At 47.3% G+C, this 16,512-nt stretch overlaps 1 protein-coding gene across 1 annotated transcript in view; it reads right to left on the reverse strand.

Annotated features, from left to right (window-relative positions):
- The window catches only part of NUAK1 (NUAK family kinase 1), a 71,911-nt gene that overhangs the window by 28,931 nt on the left and 26,468 nt on the right, over positions 1-16,512 (reverse strand). The window contains exon 2 of the mRNA XM_043562409.1: positions 10,513-10,633. Coding sequence (XP_043418344.1) covers positions 10,513-10,633 — 121 coding nt within the window. The remainder of the gene's footprint in view (positions 1-10,512; positions 10,634-16,512) is intronic.

Consider the following 16,512-nt stretch of genomic DNA (forward strand, 5'->3'; position numbering starts at 1 on the left):
TGTTTCCTGGCTTAGACAATGAAAGGCTCTTTAGTTCACTAATTGTCTTTTCTTAAACCCAAACTCTCTCTGGATGTCGGTTGGCATGTGCAAGGAGAACCATAGCCAACCAGGCCACCCACTACCAGCAGTGGACCCCACAGAAGGCAGAAGAAATAGTAAGAAAGCGTATGAGCTACCTGCAGAAGAAAGGATGCAGAAGGCTTGTCAAGAACCATTCATTCCTGGTAGGACCATCAGTGCTACTTGGGAGCCCAATAACAAATCCTAGGAGGGCAGGGGATGTGGCCAGGAAAAAGGAAGGAGTTTCATGGGAGAGAGAATCAATGGCACCATGTTGGTCCAGCCATTGGACTCCATCTTCCTTCCACAACCACCCCTGGGGGTATTTCCATGGAAACAAGCAGGGCTATAAGGTGATGCGTTCCATCAACCATCACCACACACTCATCAGCCATGCCCCACAGTCTCCCTGATCGTTTTCTCTATTGCTCTGTCCGGGCCTGTCTGTCACACACACACACACACACACACACACACACACACTCACCCAATCCTGAATCTGAGAGAGCCCTGACAATTGATCAGAACATCTCAGAACCACCCCAGGCTGATGCTAAGGCTCTTGTACTTGACACAGTGAAGTTCCAAAAAAAACATGCAGTTTGGGCAACGGGTATAGTAGAACCTCTCCCCACGGTGAAGACCACCTTACTGTTCCCCTCCCCACAGAGGGCTTTGCTACAGGGGCTCATCCCACCCTTACCAGCAGTCAGGGTGGAAAAGTCAGTCCTGCTGTTATCACACCTCTGCTTCTAGCCATTGTGTGCTCCACCATGCATGGTTCAGGACTATCTTGTCAACTCTGAATTCTGATCTGCCTCATCATGCAACACAGTACCGTAGTTAAGAACCTGACTCCCTGAGCCAGGCTACCTGGGTTCAAATCCAGGCTCTGCCACTTACCAGCTGAAGGACCTTGGCAAGTTACCTTACCTTTCTGAGCCTCGGTTTCCTCATCTGGTAAGGTGAAGATCACCTATCCTCATTGTGCAGATTATCACAGCACGTGTACATGTGTTAGCCTGTTATTAGTAAGGAGCGAGTCTTAGTCATGCCTGAGTCAAATCCAGGACTACTAAGGATATGTATGGGCAAAATCTGCACCTGAGGTCACATGTGTGCTCTTGAGGGATGAAAGGGAGGTGGGAGAACAGAGAAATAGAAGACTAAGACTCAGGGACGTCTTCCTCAACGCATGCCGCTGACCTCTGAGGCAAATTAGCAGAGCCATCCCACTTAAGTTCAAAAGATCCTATATTAAACGACAACACGGTTCCATTTTTTTTCTCTTTAAAAATTAACTTCAAGTACAAGTGGTATTATTTGAGGCATTAGAAAATATTGAATTCCAGGAAACCCAAGAGGGCGAGGCAGGACAACCACGGAGTAGCATTAGTTTTTAGTTGTTTTATTTCTAATCTCCAGCCTCTAGAAAAATGACTTGGGTGTAATCAAATGAAAACAATGAAAATAATACACTCAAAGGTCAAACAGCTAACTTAATAGGAAACTCATTAGAAACGTGGCTGGACAGATTCAGGGCCGAAGAGCTCGTTCGTCTGACTAACAGTGAAGAAAACTCCGGTGCTGTGTTATTAACCAGGGAAAGTCCTCACTTTTGGATCCGGTCTGCAGAGACGTCGCGTGGAACTTGCGAATCTGGCAAGTGTGTTAAAATGCTCAGCGATTCGCCATGGGTTCAAAAGAGTAAACACAAGCATAATACACTACTTTGCCAAGTTCAACAAACTGTTTCATGGGGCTCTGAGTCCCTGATGAGGGCAGCAACCAAATGGCTAAGTAAACCCAAGCCCAAAGGTATCGCTCACTGCTCACTGGGGATCACTGCCAGACACACGTTCTTCTCTGGAATTCACCGATGACAAATGATCAGACCAAGACAAGTTTCTAGAGCAGGGCTCATTTCCTCTTGGTTGCAGGATTAAGTCCATATTTCTCAGGCTGGCCAATTAAATCTGAATCCCCAGGGGTGAGGCCCAGGCATCAGCATTTTTTACAGATGCCCCATGAAACTTCAGTGTGCATCCAGCATCCAGAATCCCTGATGTAGGCGATCCGGCCTCAACCTTCTCTTCTAGCACCTCCCAAAAGAAGGTGATACTCTAGCCATGAAAAGACCTCTCAGAGCCCTAAACACCACATCAGGAATAATCAATATGCTTTATTAAGCATATTTATTAAGCATGTACCTGCCACTGTACTTAGCAATTTTATTCATGATCTGGTTCAATCCTCACACCCTTATCTAGAAAGTATGGAGCTACTGGCCCAATATTATAGATAACAGAACTGAGCCTCAGAGAGGTTAAGTCACTAGCCCAAGGTTACATAATAGCAACTAGAAGAGCACCTGGCTCATTCAAATCGAAGCCCACTTGGATCAATAAAATACATATTCACCCTACTGGCAAAGTACCTGGGACATAAGTACTCACTAAATTTTTGTGAAAGTAATAAGTGATCAAATGAATGAATGACTAGACGAGCGAATGAATGAATGAGAACACTGGGTAGAATTAATGACCAACAGCCTTTGTTAGATCAATTCTGCCATCCCTGCCTTCAAAAAGGCCTCAGTCAGGATCTGCTTGCTGCCTGAGAAAGCTGGATTAAGGCACTCGAACCTGAGAAGAAAAATGTGAACTGCTTCGACTGTAGGCATTTCCAAACAATTGATGCTAGAAATGAGCCCTGCCTTGGTTTGTGACCTGCTGAGCTGCTGTTTCTCTAATAGAGTGGTTCTCAAACTTGAGAGTGCATCACAGTCACCCAGAGGGCTGGTTATGACACAGAACAGGGGACTCCACCTCCATCCGGGGGGGTGGGGGGGACAAGCAATGTTGTCACTGTGGTCTGGGCTCCCTCTGAGAACTGTGGCTCACGCACATTACTGGAGTTTATCAGGGTTCTGCCATTCTCAAGGGGTTACTTTCCAGAGGCAGCCATACTCTGGGACTCCAGGACCTCTGCTGTATCCCAGGGACGCACGTCTTGCACCAGCCCCACCGCCCCTGGCTGTAAGTTGAGAGGTGGAGGTAGAATGCTGTCCTCCAAGCCTGCAGCGCACAGTACAGCCTTTGCGCTCTTGCAAAGACCCTGTCTCTTGGTTTCTCCTCTGCATCTCTGGCTGGAGTTTTACGGCAGTGATTTTCGCCAGGAGGCAAGAACAATAATATGCCCTTCCAGAAAGGTCTATCACATTCTCAGGAGGCAAAGGTAGCTTGAAAAAGCGTACTGTAATGTACACATCTAGGAAGGTGGAAGGAGCTTTTAACTGATAGAAAACCCACCCAAAGTGTCTTTATGGTAGGAATTCAGAGAATTTTCTAGAATACGGACTCCTTTACATCTTCTCCAGGGCGGCAGGTCTTAGGCTCACCAGACCCATATGCTTATCGAGGAAGGCACGTTTGTTTGTTTGGTTTTGCTTCTTTAAGCTTCAGAAACTCTTCCATAGGTGGGAGATCACAGCTGACCAATGCCCAATAGGCTTCCCACTTGGTTCCAGAAAGCCAGGACCACCCTTACCTAAGATAGGAGACGTGATGAAAGAGTTGGCCCGGTCTAGCATATGGCAATGCAAAGGGCCAATGAGGCAATGTAATCTTGCAGGGCCAGGAAGAGAGATTTCCAGGAACAAAAACCAAGGGCAGACAAGTGAAGGCACCAGGGGAATCTCCCCCACTCACTCCACACACCCCCATCCCCCTCCCTCCCTCCACCCACCCCTCCCCCCCACCCCTACCCTGAGGGGTGCTGTTACCAGATGGGGTGCTAAGTTTCCCTAAAGTGTTGTGCGGCAAGAAGTTCATTTCTGGTGGTTTTGCGGATCGGGTCTCCTAGGCTTTCAAAGGGGAAGCCAGGGCGAGACAAAGTGCCTTTGATGTTTGCGCTCTGGGTCCTGAAATCAGAACCTCAGGCAAAAACTGTTTTTATCTCTTCCACCCTAGGCAGCCGAGTTGAAAGCTCTGGCGGGCACTTCCTTTTCAGCTGTTATTTCCATACTGTCAATTCCCACCCTGCTGAGAGAATGGAATTCCTTTGACTGGAAACAGGGTCCATCTCAGAGATGGTGCCGGAGATTTCTTTTTTCCTCTTCTCTCTCCATTAAGTGATTATCCTTAGTACCACGTACTAGAAGGTGTAGGTCTATCCTCTTTTATTTACTTAGCATTAGAAACCAGTTACGGCTTGTGTTGACACAGAGTTGACAAATTTGAGGGTTAATCACCTTCACCCACAGGTCAGTAGGAAAGTAACCCCAGGGTCTGGTTTGAGAAAGAAACATTTGAAAGGAAACACTTGATCTTCTAGTCTACCAGATCTGGGCCCCACACTTCTTCCTGAGATGTCTGCAGAAATATTGTCTAAAATACCCACAAAACTGGGATTTAATGCTCTCACATATTTAGGGCAGCAACCCCTATGAACGCCAGGGAATTCTCTCGATCATGGGTTCCAGAATAACGCTTGTCCCCAATTAGGGGCATCTGCAGACCACTAGATGATCTGGCTTGGATCAGGAGCACCGGCCTCAGAGTGCCAGGGACTAGGTTCAGCTCTCGGGTCCACCACTGGTTAGCTGGTGTGACCTTGGGAAGTTATTTGGCCGCTAAGACAAAACTTCCTTACCATAAACCAGAGCTGTTAACAGTATGCATTTCGTGGACATAAGGAATTAACTGAGATGATACAAGCACACATCCTAGCACAGGGTAAAACTCAATAACTCATAGCTATTATTAGTATCATTTTAAAGTGTAAATAAAAACTATTTTCTTCCTCAAAACCAGTGGCTTTGCCTTATTCCTGGAATGAAAGCCACAGCCCTCCTTTAGTCAATGTGGTCAAAATCTGGCCCTCCTCAGCCTCCTCCACCCCCTCCTGCTCACTCACTCCCTCAGCCTCATAGACCCTCTGTCACTTCTGTCAACACGAGGTCCTTCCCTCCTCTGAGCATTGGTTCGTTTGCACATGCTGTTCCCCTTGCCTGGCATGCCCGCAACTTCGGGGGGCTCACTACCTGTTCCACTGAGGCTTCAGCTCAGTAGCCACGTATCTGTTCACTCCCTGAATGTCAGCCCCGTGAGACCAGAGCTTGTCCTGTTCACCCCAATATTCTTAGTGTCTAGAACAGGCCCTGGCATGTAATAAGCATCCAATTTGTATTTTTATTTTGTTAATGAATGAATTGCTTTTTCTCTGGAACTAGTATGTCAATATCATGGATAGTACAGTCCAAGATAGCGCCTTCCCCTTGTGAAAGCCCAAAGTTCCTAAACATATGGGGTTAGATACATCATTGCTCTGCCACGTTGCTACTGCTGGGACTGCTGCTGCTGCTACTGGTGTGTGTGTGTGTGTGTGTGTGTGTGTGTGTGTGAGAGAGTGTACACGCTTTAAATCATAAAAGTCCTGGCTAAAGAAGAAATTGTAAGGATCTTCAATAGTCCTATTCACTTGGCTAATGTCCAAACAGCCGGTTAGATGCGAAGCACTGATTTTTCATTCGGCAAATTTGTACATTTCCGTACTCAGCTAAGGCTCTTGATTGGCCTGTCAGGCAACCAATCAGCTTCCAGGGAGAAGGTTCCCCTTCACACTGTGATTGGCTGAGAAACCACACACTCAGGTCCCCCCACCATTGTTGCCACCAAGCTGCCCCTACCACACCCCAGGGATGCAAAGGATTGAAAAGGCCAACCTAAGGAGGATGCCTAGGGCACAGAGGTAGGCTGAGGAGCCTGCAAATTAAGACACAAGATCAGAAATACAGGGTTGAGGCCCGGCGGAGGAAAAGACAAATGGGGTCACTAGGCCTGTGTGCCAGGGCCACCAGCTAGCCATGATACCCTGTTATGAACTGAATTGGGTCCCCCAAATTCATAGGTTGAAATTCCAATGCCCAGGACCTCAGAATGTGACCCTACTTGGAGACAGGGCCTCTAAAAAGATCATTAAGATTAAATGAGAACATCAGAATGGGCCTTAGTCCAGTGTGACTGGTGTCCTTATAAGAAAGGGAAATTTGGACACAGATGCATACAGAGGGGAGACCACATGAAGACACGGGGAGAAGATGGCCATCTATAAGCCAAGGAGAAAGGCTTGGAGGAAAACTACCCTCTGACTCTGATACCCAGAACTGGGACTTCTAGTCTCCAGAGCAGAGGAACAACACGTTTCTGTTGTGCAAGCCACCGAGTCTGTGGCGTCCTGTTGTGGCCACTACACCAAACTGATACACCCAGCAAGTCCTAACCTTCCAGAGTCTCAGTCTCTACAACTGAAAAATGGGACACCTGGCCTGCCCACCTCACAGGTTTGCCACAGGGAGCAAATAAGGTGCGACATGGGGGAGCTTTGCAAATTATACAGAGTTCTACAGATGACATCGAGAGATCTAACTTAGCTCTCAAAGCCGGGTCCCAGGGTCCTGGGCAGCAAAGCAGATAAAGTCAGAAGACCCTGGAGACTGCGGGGTCACAGGTGGAGGTGTAGGGGCTGGAAGAGCGCCTTGGCGATCCCTGGCTCCAAACCTCCGGGGAAGGGAGGGGAGCTGCCCTCCTCCACAGTTATTTAGTGGATGTGGGAGAAACAGAACTTGCGTGGGAGAAGGGAAAGAGAACAGAACAGAAACCAGAGATTTCTAAGAAATTAAAAGCCAAAAAAAAAAAATCCACATTTAAGTCCCTGGGAGTTTTTTGGATAAAAACAATTCATTTCATTTGTATGGTATTCTGCAGGCCATAAAATGTTTGGTGGCAGTAGAGGTTTTTTTTTAACCTATTTGAGGTCAGGAATCCCTCTGACAATCTAACAAAACCTACCCACCCTCTCCTCGGAAAAAACTAATGTAGGCACTGCCCAACATCTAAAACATTACATACCAGCATGGTCCTATCCTGCAAGGATGAACAAGATCTGAATCTACGCTGTCCAATATGGCAGCCAAGACTCATGTGGCTATCGAGGACTTGAAATGTGAGTAGTGGGGCTGACAAATTGAATTTTTAATCATTTTATTTTAGTAATTCTAAGTTAAAATCCATCTATGGCTAGTGGCTTCTGTATTGGACAGTGCAGTTATACACTATTTCAGGGGGTTTATAAGCACTCTGCAGTTCACCCACTGGCCCTTGCCAATGGACGAGGCCAAAGGAACCACTTGTAATGAGTACACTGTCTTCACGATAATTACCTTTTTTGAGCCTATCAGAACATGTATCATCTAATTTAATTCCTGTCAACAACCCTTAGAGGTTGAACTGTTACCCCCATCTTATAAGTGTGGTTATTGATGCCCTGAGAAACCCCTCAACTTGCTCAAAGTCTCATGTTGAGGCCACAGTGAAGGATTTGGGACTAAAACACAAGAGTCTGATGTCAGAACTCAGGCTCTTTCCTGACTCCCGAAAACCTATTGATAGGGTTTTATGAATTGAGGCCCAAACTCCCACCTGAGACCTTGAGGGAAATTATTTCTAGTCGCCCAAAGAACTTTAAATTATGTGGTACCCACCTTTAAAGTTATAAGCAAGGGCTTCTCTTCTTCTTGAAGCCTCCAGCAGGAGCTGAACTGAGACCAACCTGACCTTGATAACAGAATGTTTTTCCATTAAGTTTCATCTCTGTCCTTCCCTTGAGAGTACAGATTCCTGTTCTCCATTCCACCTTCAGGATTCCCAAGGCCAAAGTGAGCACGATGCCGGTGAAGAAGTCAGGCTTCTCTGTGCCAGACTTCAGTTATCACAGACCATCTCCCAAATAAAGAGTCTGCAAACTTCATACTGGGTTCGCACTCTCTCCAACTTCCTGATAAAGAAGGCTCCTCCCCTAAGCCAAGAAATCCCAAGCACAGCACCGCACACAGAGCATGGCACCCACACGGGTCTACACTGTACTGATCATCCTTTACAGCTGCCTTCAGGTTTTCATGGTAATCAGGTCACATGGAGGAAAAACACTCAGAATTGTATAAAACTCACTCTCATCCTGCATTTTGTATCTCCACTCACTTCTAAACTCTAGAAATTCCCCTCATTGACAGGCATATTCAGATTCATTTTATCAACGTAGAATTCTACTTTTGCCAATTCTTCCCCCAAAAAAACAAAACAAAACAAAAACAAAAACACACCTCCTTCATGGCCCAGCCTGTATGTCATGAAAACATCTAAGCTCCAGGACTCCACAGTGCTAGATATGTTGCTTGTATATCTCCATAGTATTTTTCTATCATGCTTTGTATTGTGCCTTGAAAATGAGATTTTTAACCACATTTAACACAGTGCTTAACCAGACACAGATACTCGGTAGGCCACTGGTTCCCATCCTCGTTAAAACACAGACTTCTGGGCCCCACCCCAGAGTTGCCCATTCATCAGGTCCTCAGTGAGGCCCTTGAATCTGCATTTCTAACAATCCTAATTGATACTAATGTTACTGGTTCATAGTCTGCACTTGGAAAATGACTGCAAAGGATGTTTGTGGAGAGAATAAATGAATGAACGAAGATTTCCCTCAAGCATTCTATCCTCAAGGGCTCCAAAAATGAGCTTCAGAAAAATCAAGATAAAACCTGTTACCAACATTTACTTCTGGATGAGGAGAAAAAATAGAGACAACAGGGGGAAAAATGGCAAAAAACAGCAGAGAACCAGAAGAAGGAGCACTTAGAATAGATACCAGAAAAACTTTCAGGTTACCATCTGGCTTCCTCTTAGCCACTACTGTGTAACTTATTATGCTCAGACCATAATTAAAAATATTACGATTATACCAAATTAAAAATAGGTTCATTTTTCTGACTCGACTGTATATTTAAAAATATTCTGGAGAAACACTTTGACTCAGGAAGTCCAAGCCTAGAAAATTTCTCATAAGAAAAAAAAATTACGGAAATGAATATAAAAATGATTACAAGGAGGATCACTAAAGCTCTGTTTATAATAACTAGAAATCTGAAACAACTTAAATATTTAAGAAAAGGAATTAGATTCAGTAAATTATGATACATCCATAAATGGAATACTATAGTCTTTCAAACTGTCCCTACAGGGAGTATTTATTGACATAGAAAGAGATGCATAGTATAAAACATGAAACAATTTTAAGTTAAAAAATGGTATAAACAGGGGCGCCTGGGTGGCGCAGTCGGTTAAGCGTCCGACTTCAGCCAGGTCACGATCTCGCGGTCCGTGAGTTCGAGCCCCGCATCGGGCTCTGGGCTGAAGGCTCAGAGCCTGGAGCCTGTTTCCGATTCTGTGTCTCCCTCTCTCTCTGCCCCTCCCCCGTTCATGCTCTGTCTCTCTCTGTCGCAAAAATAAATAAACGTTGAAAAAAAAAATTTAAAAAAAAATGGTATAAACAGTAAGATCTAACTTTGGATAAAAATCATGTACAGATATAGAGAAGTAGATAAAATATAAATAAATATAGCCAGAGTGATATTAGAACTGGGGGGTTAGAATTGAATTATTTGTTTATTTATTTTTTTATTTTTATTTACTTTTGAGAAAGAGAGACAGAGTTCAAGCGCAGAAGGGGCAGACAGAGAGGGAGACACAGAATCCCAAGCAGGCTCCGGGCTCTGAGCTGTCAGCCCAGAGCCTGATGCGGGGCTGGAACCCACGAACCGCAAGATCATGACCTGAGCGAAAGTCAGATGCTTAACTGGCAAGCCAACCAGGTGCCCCTGAAAATATTTTTAAATTTTAACTTTTGTATTTCAATAATTCCTGCAATAAATACATATTGCTCAAGTAATTTTTTTACAAGATATTAAAAAAAAGAAAAGATAGGCTATAGGAAGTTTATACTCTCCATTTCTTCCCAGGAAGGACCAACGAGTTGAAGTTCAAGCATTTGTGTGACTTTTTTCCCAGCCCCGCTCTTCCACAAACACCACTTATGACTTGGACTCCATTTGTGAAGCATCTGCTCCGCCAAGAGATCCCTCCTCTTTCTTGGTACTTCCCAGACCTGCTCAAAGCTAATTCCCAACTCAAAGAGCCTAACTTGGAGTCACTCATTACTCCACCACTGGGGCATTTGCGTTAGGCAATGACCTTTACAATGGATCCACCATGACCCTGGTCACCCAGCAAACTGCCATTCTTCAGAAACCATGGCTGTCTCCAATACTGGCTTTTAATAAGGCGGGTTGCCTAGCAACCGCCAAGGAACTGGCCGGGAGGCGGAAGAAGGCACCAGCCGGAGCTATTTATGACCAAAGGGAGCCGTGCTCCGTGTGTCTGGTTGCGTTCGAGGTAACCAAATAGGAGATAACACCCAGCTATTTTTGCATCATGAAGAAAAAAACTACTTGGCTCTTGCCCAGAAGGGCAATTACCTAAAAATCTTGGCAGGCCCCATGGTATGAGAAATGGTAACTGATACGCGGGTGAAAAAAAAAAAATCACTGACCTTCATAAATACTGATGATATGAGGATGGTTGAGGGATGACATGATCTCAATCTCTCGTCTGATGTGAACCATGTCTTGTTCATCCTTAATTTTGTCCTTACGAATGGATTTTATAGCAACCTATAAAGTCAGGAAATGAAATGTTACTCAGAGGACTAAACAGATGCAAATCAGCCATTGGGGGAGTTTGGAAAATAAATACAGATGTTACTTGTTGGCAGAACCGACAATAACCAAAACAAAGCTTCGAAATACCCCCTGTCACGTCTTTCATTTATAGCAAAAACACCCTTCTCCTGACAACAGAAAACATCAGAGTCCAAGAGCCTGGGGTTTGGGACGCTGGGTTAGGGGGTTTTATTTTGGTCTTGTTTCCCTTGTTTTGTTGTTGTTGTTGTTGTTTTTCCATAAAGCAGAGGTTGCTTCACGTGGCCAAATTCGTTTACTCTAGGAATCCTGATGCTTTGAAAAAAGGAAACCGAAGAGCTCAGTTGACAGGGTATAGATGATTAAACATGGATGGGTGAAATCAGTATCACTCAGCCCCAGCGGGCAGCTGCCGCAGCAATGGCTGGTGAAAGCTTCCTTGCACGGCGCTTCTCCAGGCCAGTTCTGCTCAAATGCAGGGTTTTAAGACTCCAGCCTGTGCTGTGGTTGTGCAACTGCTCAGAGGCCAAATCCTTCCTTCATCCTTCCTCTGGCCCCGGGCACCTTCCATCGCACGTGACGTGACGTGACGAGACAAAAAGGCTCTGCTATAGAAAAATCAGGATGAAACAAAGGGAGGGACAGCCAGACTCCCTGCCTGGCCCCAGATGATCCCCGTGCCAATGTCTGCAAATGCAAACTGTAGAGGCCTGCCAGGGCCAACGCGCAGAGCAATCGCTCAAAAGAAACACATAAATAAAAAGGCATTAAATGACAACGGGAATCTAATGAGGAAAAATATGTTGGCCAGTGGATTCATCTTTGCTCCTAAACAAGTTGCTTGGTAATTTAGTTCACCCTGGCTCTAAGGGAGGCAAAAAGTACTCTGGGCAGGGCGGGGGGGGGGGGGGGAGGAAGGTGTCCATGGGTAACAAGGAAGCTTGTTACCAACAGCCAGCTTAGTCCCTTCCAAAGTGGTCCTCCTATGACGTCAGCTCTCACCTGGACCACCCTCTCCTAGATGAAAGGCATTTAACTCATCCCTCTGGATCACAGAGACATGAAATACCCCAGAGAGACAGCGTCCTCATTACCAGCAGCCCACGGCCACACCTCGATTACGACAGGGGTAAGCCCCGTCAGCCTCAGCAGGAAGCTACTCACATCTGGGAACGTTTGCATCTTCTGGTTTACACCGGGTCCCCACCAGGCACTATACATGGAAACTACCATCAGCCCATCTATAATTCAATGAGAATTGGGCAGCTACTATTATTATTGCTGTTTTTGCCATTTGCTGCCCTCCCAACAAATGTCAATGGACTAGCAGGCCCACATATCTCTCCTTTGCAAAAGCCTCCCCAGCTGTAATGAAATCAGTATTTGTGTCATTACTTGGCTCTAAACTAGCGGGGATCTTATTCACTGCTTTATCTCCCGTGCTTAACTCCGCGTTGGCACGTGGCAGGCCTGAAAAACCCTTAGTGTGGGCAGGCAGGCAGGTGCTAGGTAGACAGAAGGGGAAGGAGGAGGGAGGAGAAAGAAGGGAAGGGAGGGGGAGGCAGGGGTGATGTCTGCGGTTAGGTGATGAGAACCCAGACCAGAGAAGCGACAGTGAAACCGGAGCATAAAAACAAGGACCACTCTAGTCAAACACCACCACCAAGACAGGCACACTGGGACGATGCTTCGTTTTTCTCTGGCATCCTACTGCAAGGGCAATCGAGGAATGGACAAAGCAGACTGGAAACGCTGGACGCCCTGCTGTAAACCCAGGGAGAGGCACCGTCCTCCCCTAGACTGGGAGCAGACCCCGAGGCGGAGGCCGGATAAAAGGAGGCTGCCCAGAGATGAATGAGCCTCCAGCTTCAAGGCCCCTTTTCACCAGGGTGCCGGGCTCAAGGCCCTCCGAAAGCCCCATTCAGTATGCAGCGAGAAAAGCCTCCCTGCGCTGACGTCAAATGTAAAGATATGACTGGAAGGCTTTATTTTGTCTGAGCAGGGCCTGCGATCCTGGGAGCTTGTTCTCGGAGGAAGCAGACAGTGAGCACACACAGGCCATGGAGGATGTGGGTGGCTGTTGGACCACCTCCTGCATTCCTCCATGGACTAAAGATGGGCCAGGGGAGAAACCACCCCTTTGATTATGCAGCAGGCTGAACTTGGCCTCAAGGAGGCTCTACTGTCAAAGGACAATAGGAAGAAATTCTTTCCCCATCCAGGGTCTGGGGAGGGTAAAGACATTCTGGGGGGTAAGAAAATAAGCCCACTGGTCAGCTCCCCCCAACAGTGGGGCAGGAGGCCGACTGTCTCACAGCGCCGTTTGCCAGGGGGATGTTTCCAGCCCAGTATGAAAAGGAAAGTGCTCACATTCTAACAAAACCCCACTCAGCACTGAGGAAACTAAAAGGGCTCCATAAATGTTAATAACCATGGTGGTTGTCCCTCCACAGAAGTTCCCTCTTCCTACAATGAATCTTCTATTGAAAATGTAAAAGAGGGCTCATTCTGCCCCCTCTTTCAAAGGGTTGGTGGGAAGTCCATCGAAGAAGGCGGGCTAGAAATCACTTAGAACCATGCAATTGTCAAGGCCAGGGGGAGACTCTCATTTCAACTCCCAAGGGCAGTGAGATGACCCACCCAAGGTCGCAGAGCCAGTTAACGGCAAACCACAGACACAGTAACCACCACTGTAATAACAGCAGGTGGTCGTGGAGCACTTCCTATACGGTGCAGACGTTGTGCCAAGTGCTCTACACGTCACAGATCTTTACATCCTTATTCAGGCTTCAGCTCCAGGATCCCTTAGGGAAACCCTCCCTCTGACCCCTTTAGGGGATGAGGCAGCTCCTGGCCACCTCCCTCTCTCCACACCTTTCCCTACTTCATCTTCGTGGGGACATTCTGCACCCTCTGAAATGCTTCTTGGTTTGCTGCATATTCAGCCTGTGACCAAATCCAGCTCATGGCCTGTTTCTGTAGGACCCAGAAAGCTAAGAATGGTTGTCACAATTTTAAAGAGTTGTTTATAAAAGGAGAAAGAGATCTATAAGTGTAGTTCCTGTAACTTAAGGCGGTGCCTGCTTCATGAAGTCGAAGGATAACCTGAGCCAGCACAAGGCAAAGCCGTGTTGTGTAATGGTCAGGAACATGGCTTTGAGTCCGGGCTAAAACCACTCATTAGCTGTGTGACCTTGGAGAGGTGACATAACCTTTCTGTGCTCCAGTTTCCTCATCCATCAAGTAGGGAAAGAAGGGGACGTCAGGTGCTTGGAACATGCCTGGCCCAGGATAAGTGTTCAATAAATGGCAACATGTTTAACCTGAAGAGACTGCCCCCTATATAGAGCCTTCCTGCTTTCCTTCCTTTCATTCTTGGAGCACACTTGAATTCCTCCTGGTTCCTCGTGGGCCAGCAAGTAAAGGCCTAGGGAACATATGTTCCCCAAGTACATAAAAGTCAGGAGAATCTCTCTCCAGGTCTTTAAACTGTACCCTCCTCTGACATGTCAGGAAGCCCAGAGCAGCTGGGGCTCCCCCACCATGATCACCATGGCATCTGAGCCTGAGACCAGACAGAAGGATAAAGCAACCCCAGGACTATTCCCCCCCGCCCCCATCTCCTTCTTATGGTCACCTGTGCAGGTGACCAGGGGAATAGAATGGCCTAGAATGAGGCCAGAAGATGGCCTCAAGACATCCACTTCAGCCTCTCTGCATTTGGACTGTTCATTCACTTACTCCTTTTGGGTACCTACCAGGCACCAAGCACAGTGCTGGGACTACACAAAAGGGAAAACCAGCAAGATTCTGCCCCAGCCCTCAAGGTTGGGGTGGGGGGTGGGGAGCAGAGGAGGAGAAGGACAAGGGCAACGAGCAAAAATTACACAAGTGATCACGCAATCTTCCTCATGACCGAAGGCTACCAAAGAAACACACACGGGTGCCAGAATTCTGGAGAAAACCTTCTCTCCAGTTTCCCTCAGTCCTCGCCCACATCGACAAAGAAAGATAGAGGTGGGGAAAGGGCCCAGCAGGAAGAGATTACCAAATGTCTGAAACCATACACCCTCCCCCCAAAACATCCAATTTGTTCCTGCACGAGCCAGAGAGATGTCACTCCGCCTGCAGAGTGACGGGAACTCACGCGCAGTACAACCACTTTCATAAATGTTCCCAAGTCTAGACAGCACCGTGTGCCTTATAAAACGGTCTGCCTTTAAATAAGGCCACCCTATAGTTTAATGTTTAAACCGTAGGCAGCAGCGGGGCTGGCTGCGGACCTGTGAATTCTGCCCTGCGGTGCCTGCCTGTTTAAGAGGCACACTGAGCCCAGCCAGTCCCCAACCCTTATTAAATGTAACAGGCCCAGTCTCCTCTTCCATGGAGGCAGTTTTTCCTTTTTGGAATAATCACCATCAGCCACCTGTTCTGCAGCCTGCTGGGTGTCCTTTGCCACAGCGGCTGCTGTGAATGTTAAGAGCTTGGTCACTGGGCAGGGTTCTGGGAGGCAGACGGTGGCTGCGAAAGCCAGGCTTTTACCGACTAGCTGACCTCGTTCCGGGAGCCTGACCATCACAGATCTCAGTTTCCTCATCGGTAAAATGGGGCTAGCAAGGCCCACCTCTTGGGGCTGTTGTAAGGAGTGGGAATAACATAAGTAGAGTGCCTGGAGCACAGTAGGTGCTTTTACTGATGGTGATGACTATAAACGAGGCCTGGCAGACACAGGGTCCTGGACCATGTTTTCGGGGGGACGAACCCACAGCAAATCATCTTATAGGCCTCTCCCCTCCCCTTTCAGTACATACCTCCTCCCCTTCCCCAGATTTGTAATAAGTAAGCAAGAGCAGGTTAAAATTCACACCCAGCCTGTGCGCCTGCAGAGAGGGGGGCAACCAGCCGTCTTCCTGTCCTGCTTTGGGGAGTGGAGGTATTTCTGGGCAGGTTCTACATTTGCCAGGCTCTGACCAGGAGAATCACTGCCCTTTTCCCTCCACAGCCACCTCCCACAGCTGCTCATTCACTGCCACGTCAGCCTGCAGAGACTGTCCTAGAACAGTGTTTCTCAGACAGGGGCCACGGACAGCTTGTTACAATGCAGATTCCAAACGCAAAGGTCTAGCGTGGGGCCTGGGATTCCGCACTTCTGGCAAGTGCACCCCCAGGTGATGATAGCGATGCACGTCCAGGGACCACACTTTGAGTAGTGAGGTCTTAATGCTCTTTGGCCAGGACATAGCAACAGTTTCAGATCAGTGGCACTATTCTTAATAATAGCAGTAACTAGCATTTAGTAAGTGTTAGCTGTGTGCCAGGGGACCTTATCTCATTTAATCCTAACTAAAACCTCATTTGTTACAGGAGGAAACTGAGGCACAGAAAAGACAAATACTGCCCAAACTCACACAGTTTGTAAAAGATAGTGCTAAGACTTCACCCGAGGCAGCCTGAGTCCACCACCTGCTGATTCTAGAAGCTGTGGATGAAGCTGGGGTAGACAGCAAACACGGCACGTGACAGAAGCTCTCAAAGGTCAGTGTGAAGGGACCCCTCCAAGCACATGAAGTTTTATAGGGTCATATGTGAGGTCTCAGCAGGCAGAATTGGGGGTCTGAGTAGCGGGGAAGAAACATGACCATAAACACGGCATTAGAATCACTTAGTAGGAACAAGCTTGCATTCTAATCCCGGCAATAGGAGCTGGCAGCTTCCCGGCCATTCACAAGGTGTGATCTCATACCCGGCCATGTTCCACGGGAGCTCCAGGGCACGGAGTCAGAGCAGCTCAGGGATCTTTTCTCACCAAGGGGCCCGGAGGCCACTTGCAGTGGAGGTAAGCAGCCAAATCA

The sequence above is a fragment of the Prionailurus bengalensis genome, chromosome B4, assembly GCF_016509475.1.
Source record: "Prionailurus bengalensis isolate Pbe53 chromosome B4, Fcat_Pben_1.1_paternal_pri, whole genome shotgun sequence".
NCBI lineage: Eukaryota > Metazoa > Chordata > Mammalia > Carnivora > Felidae > Prionailurus > Prionailurus bengalensis.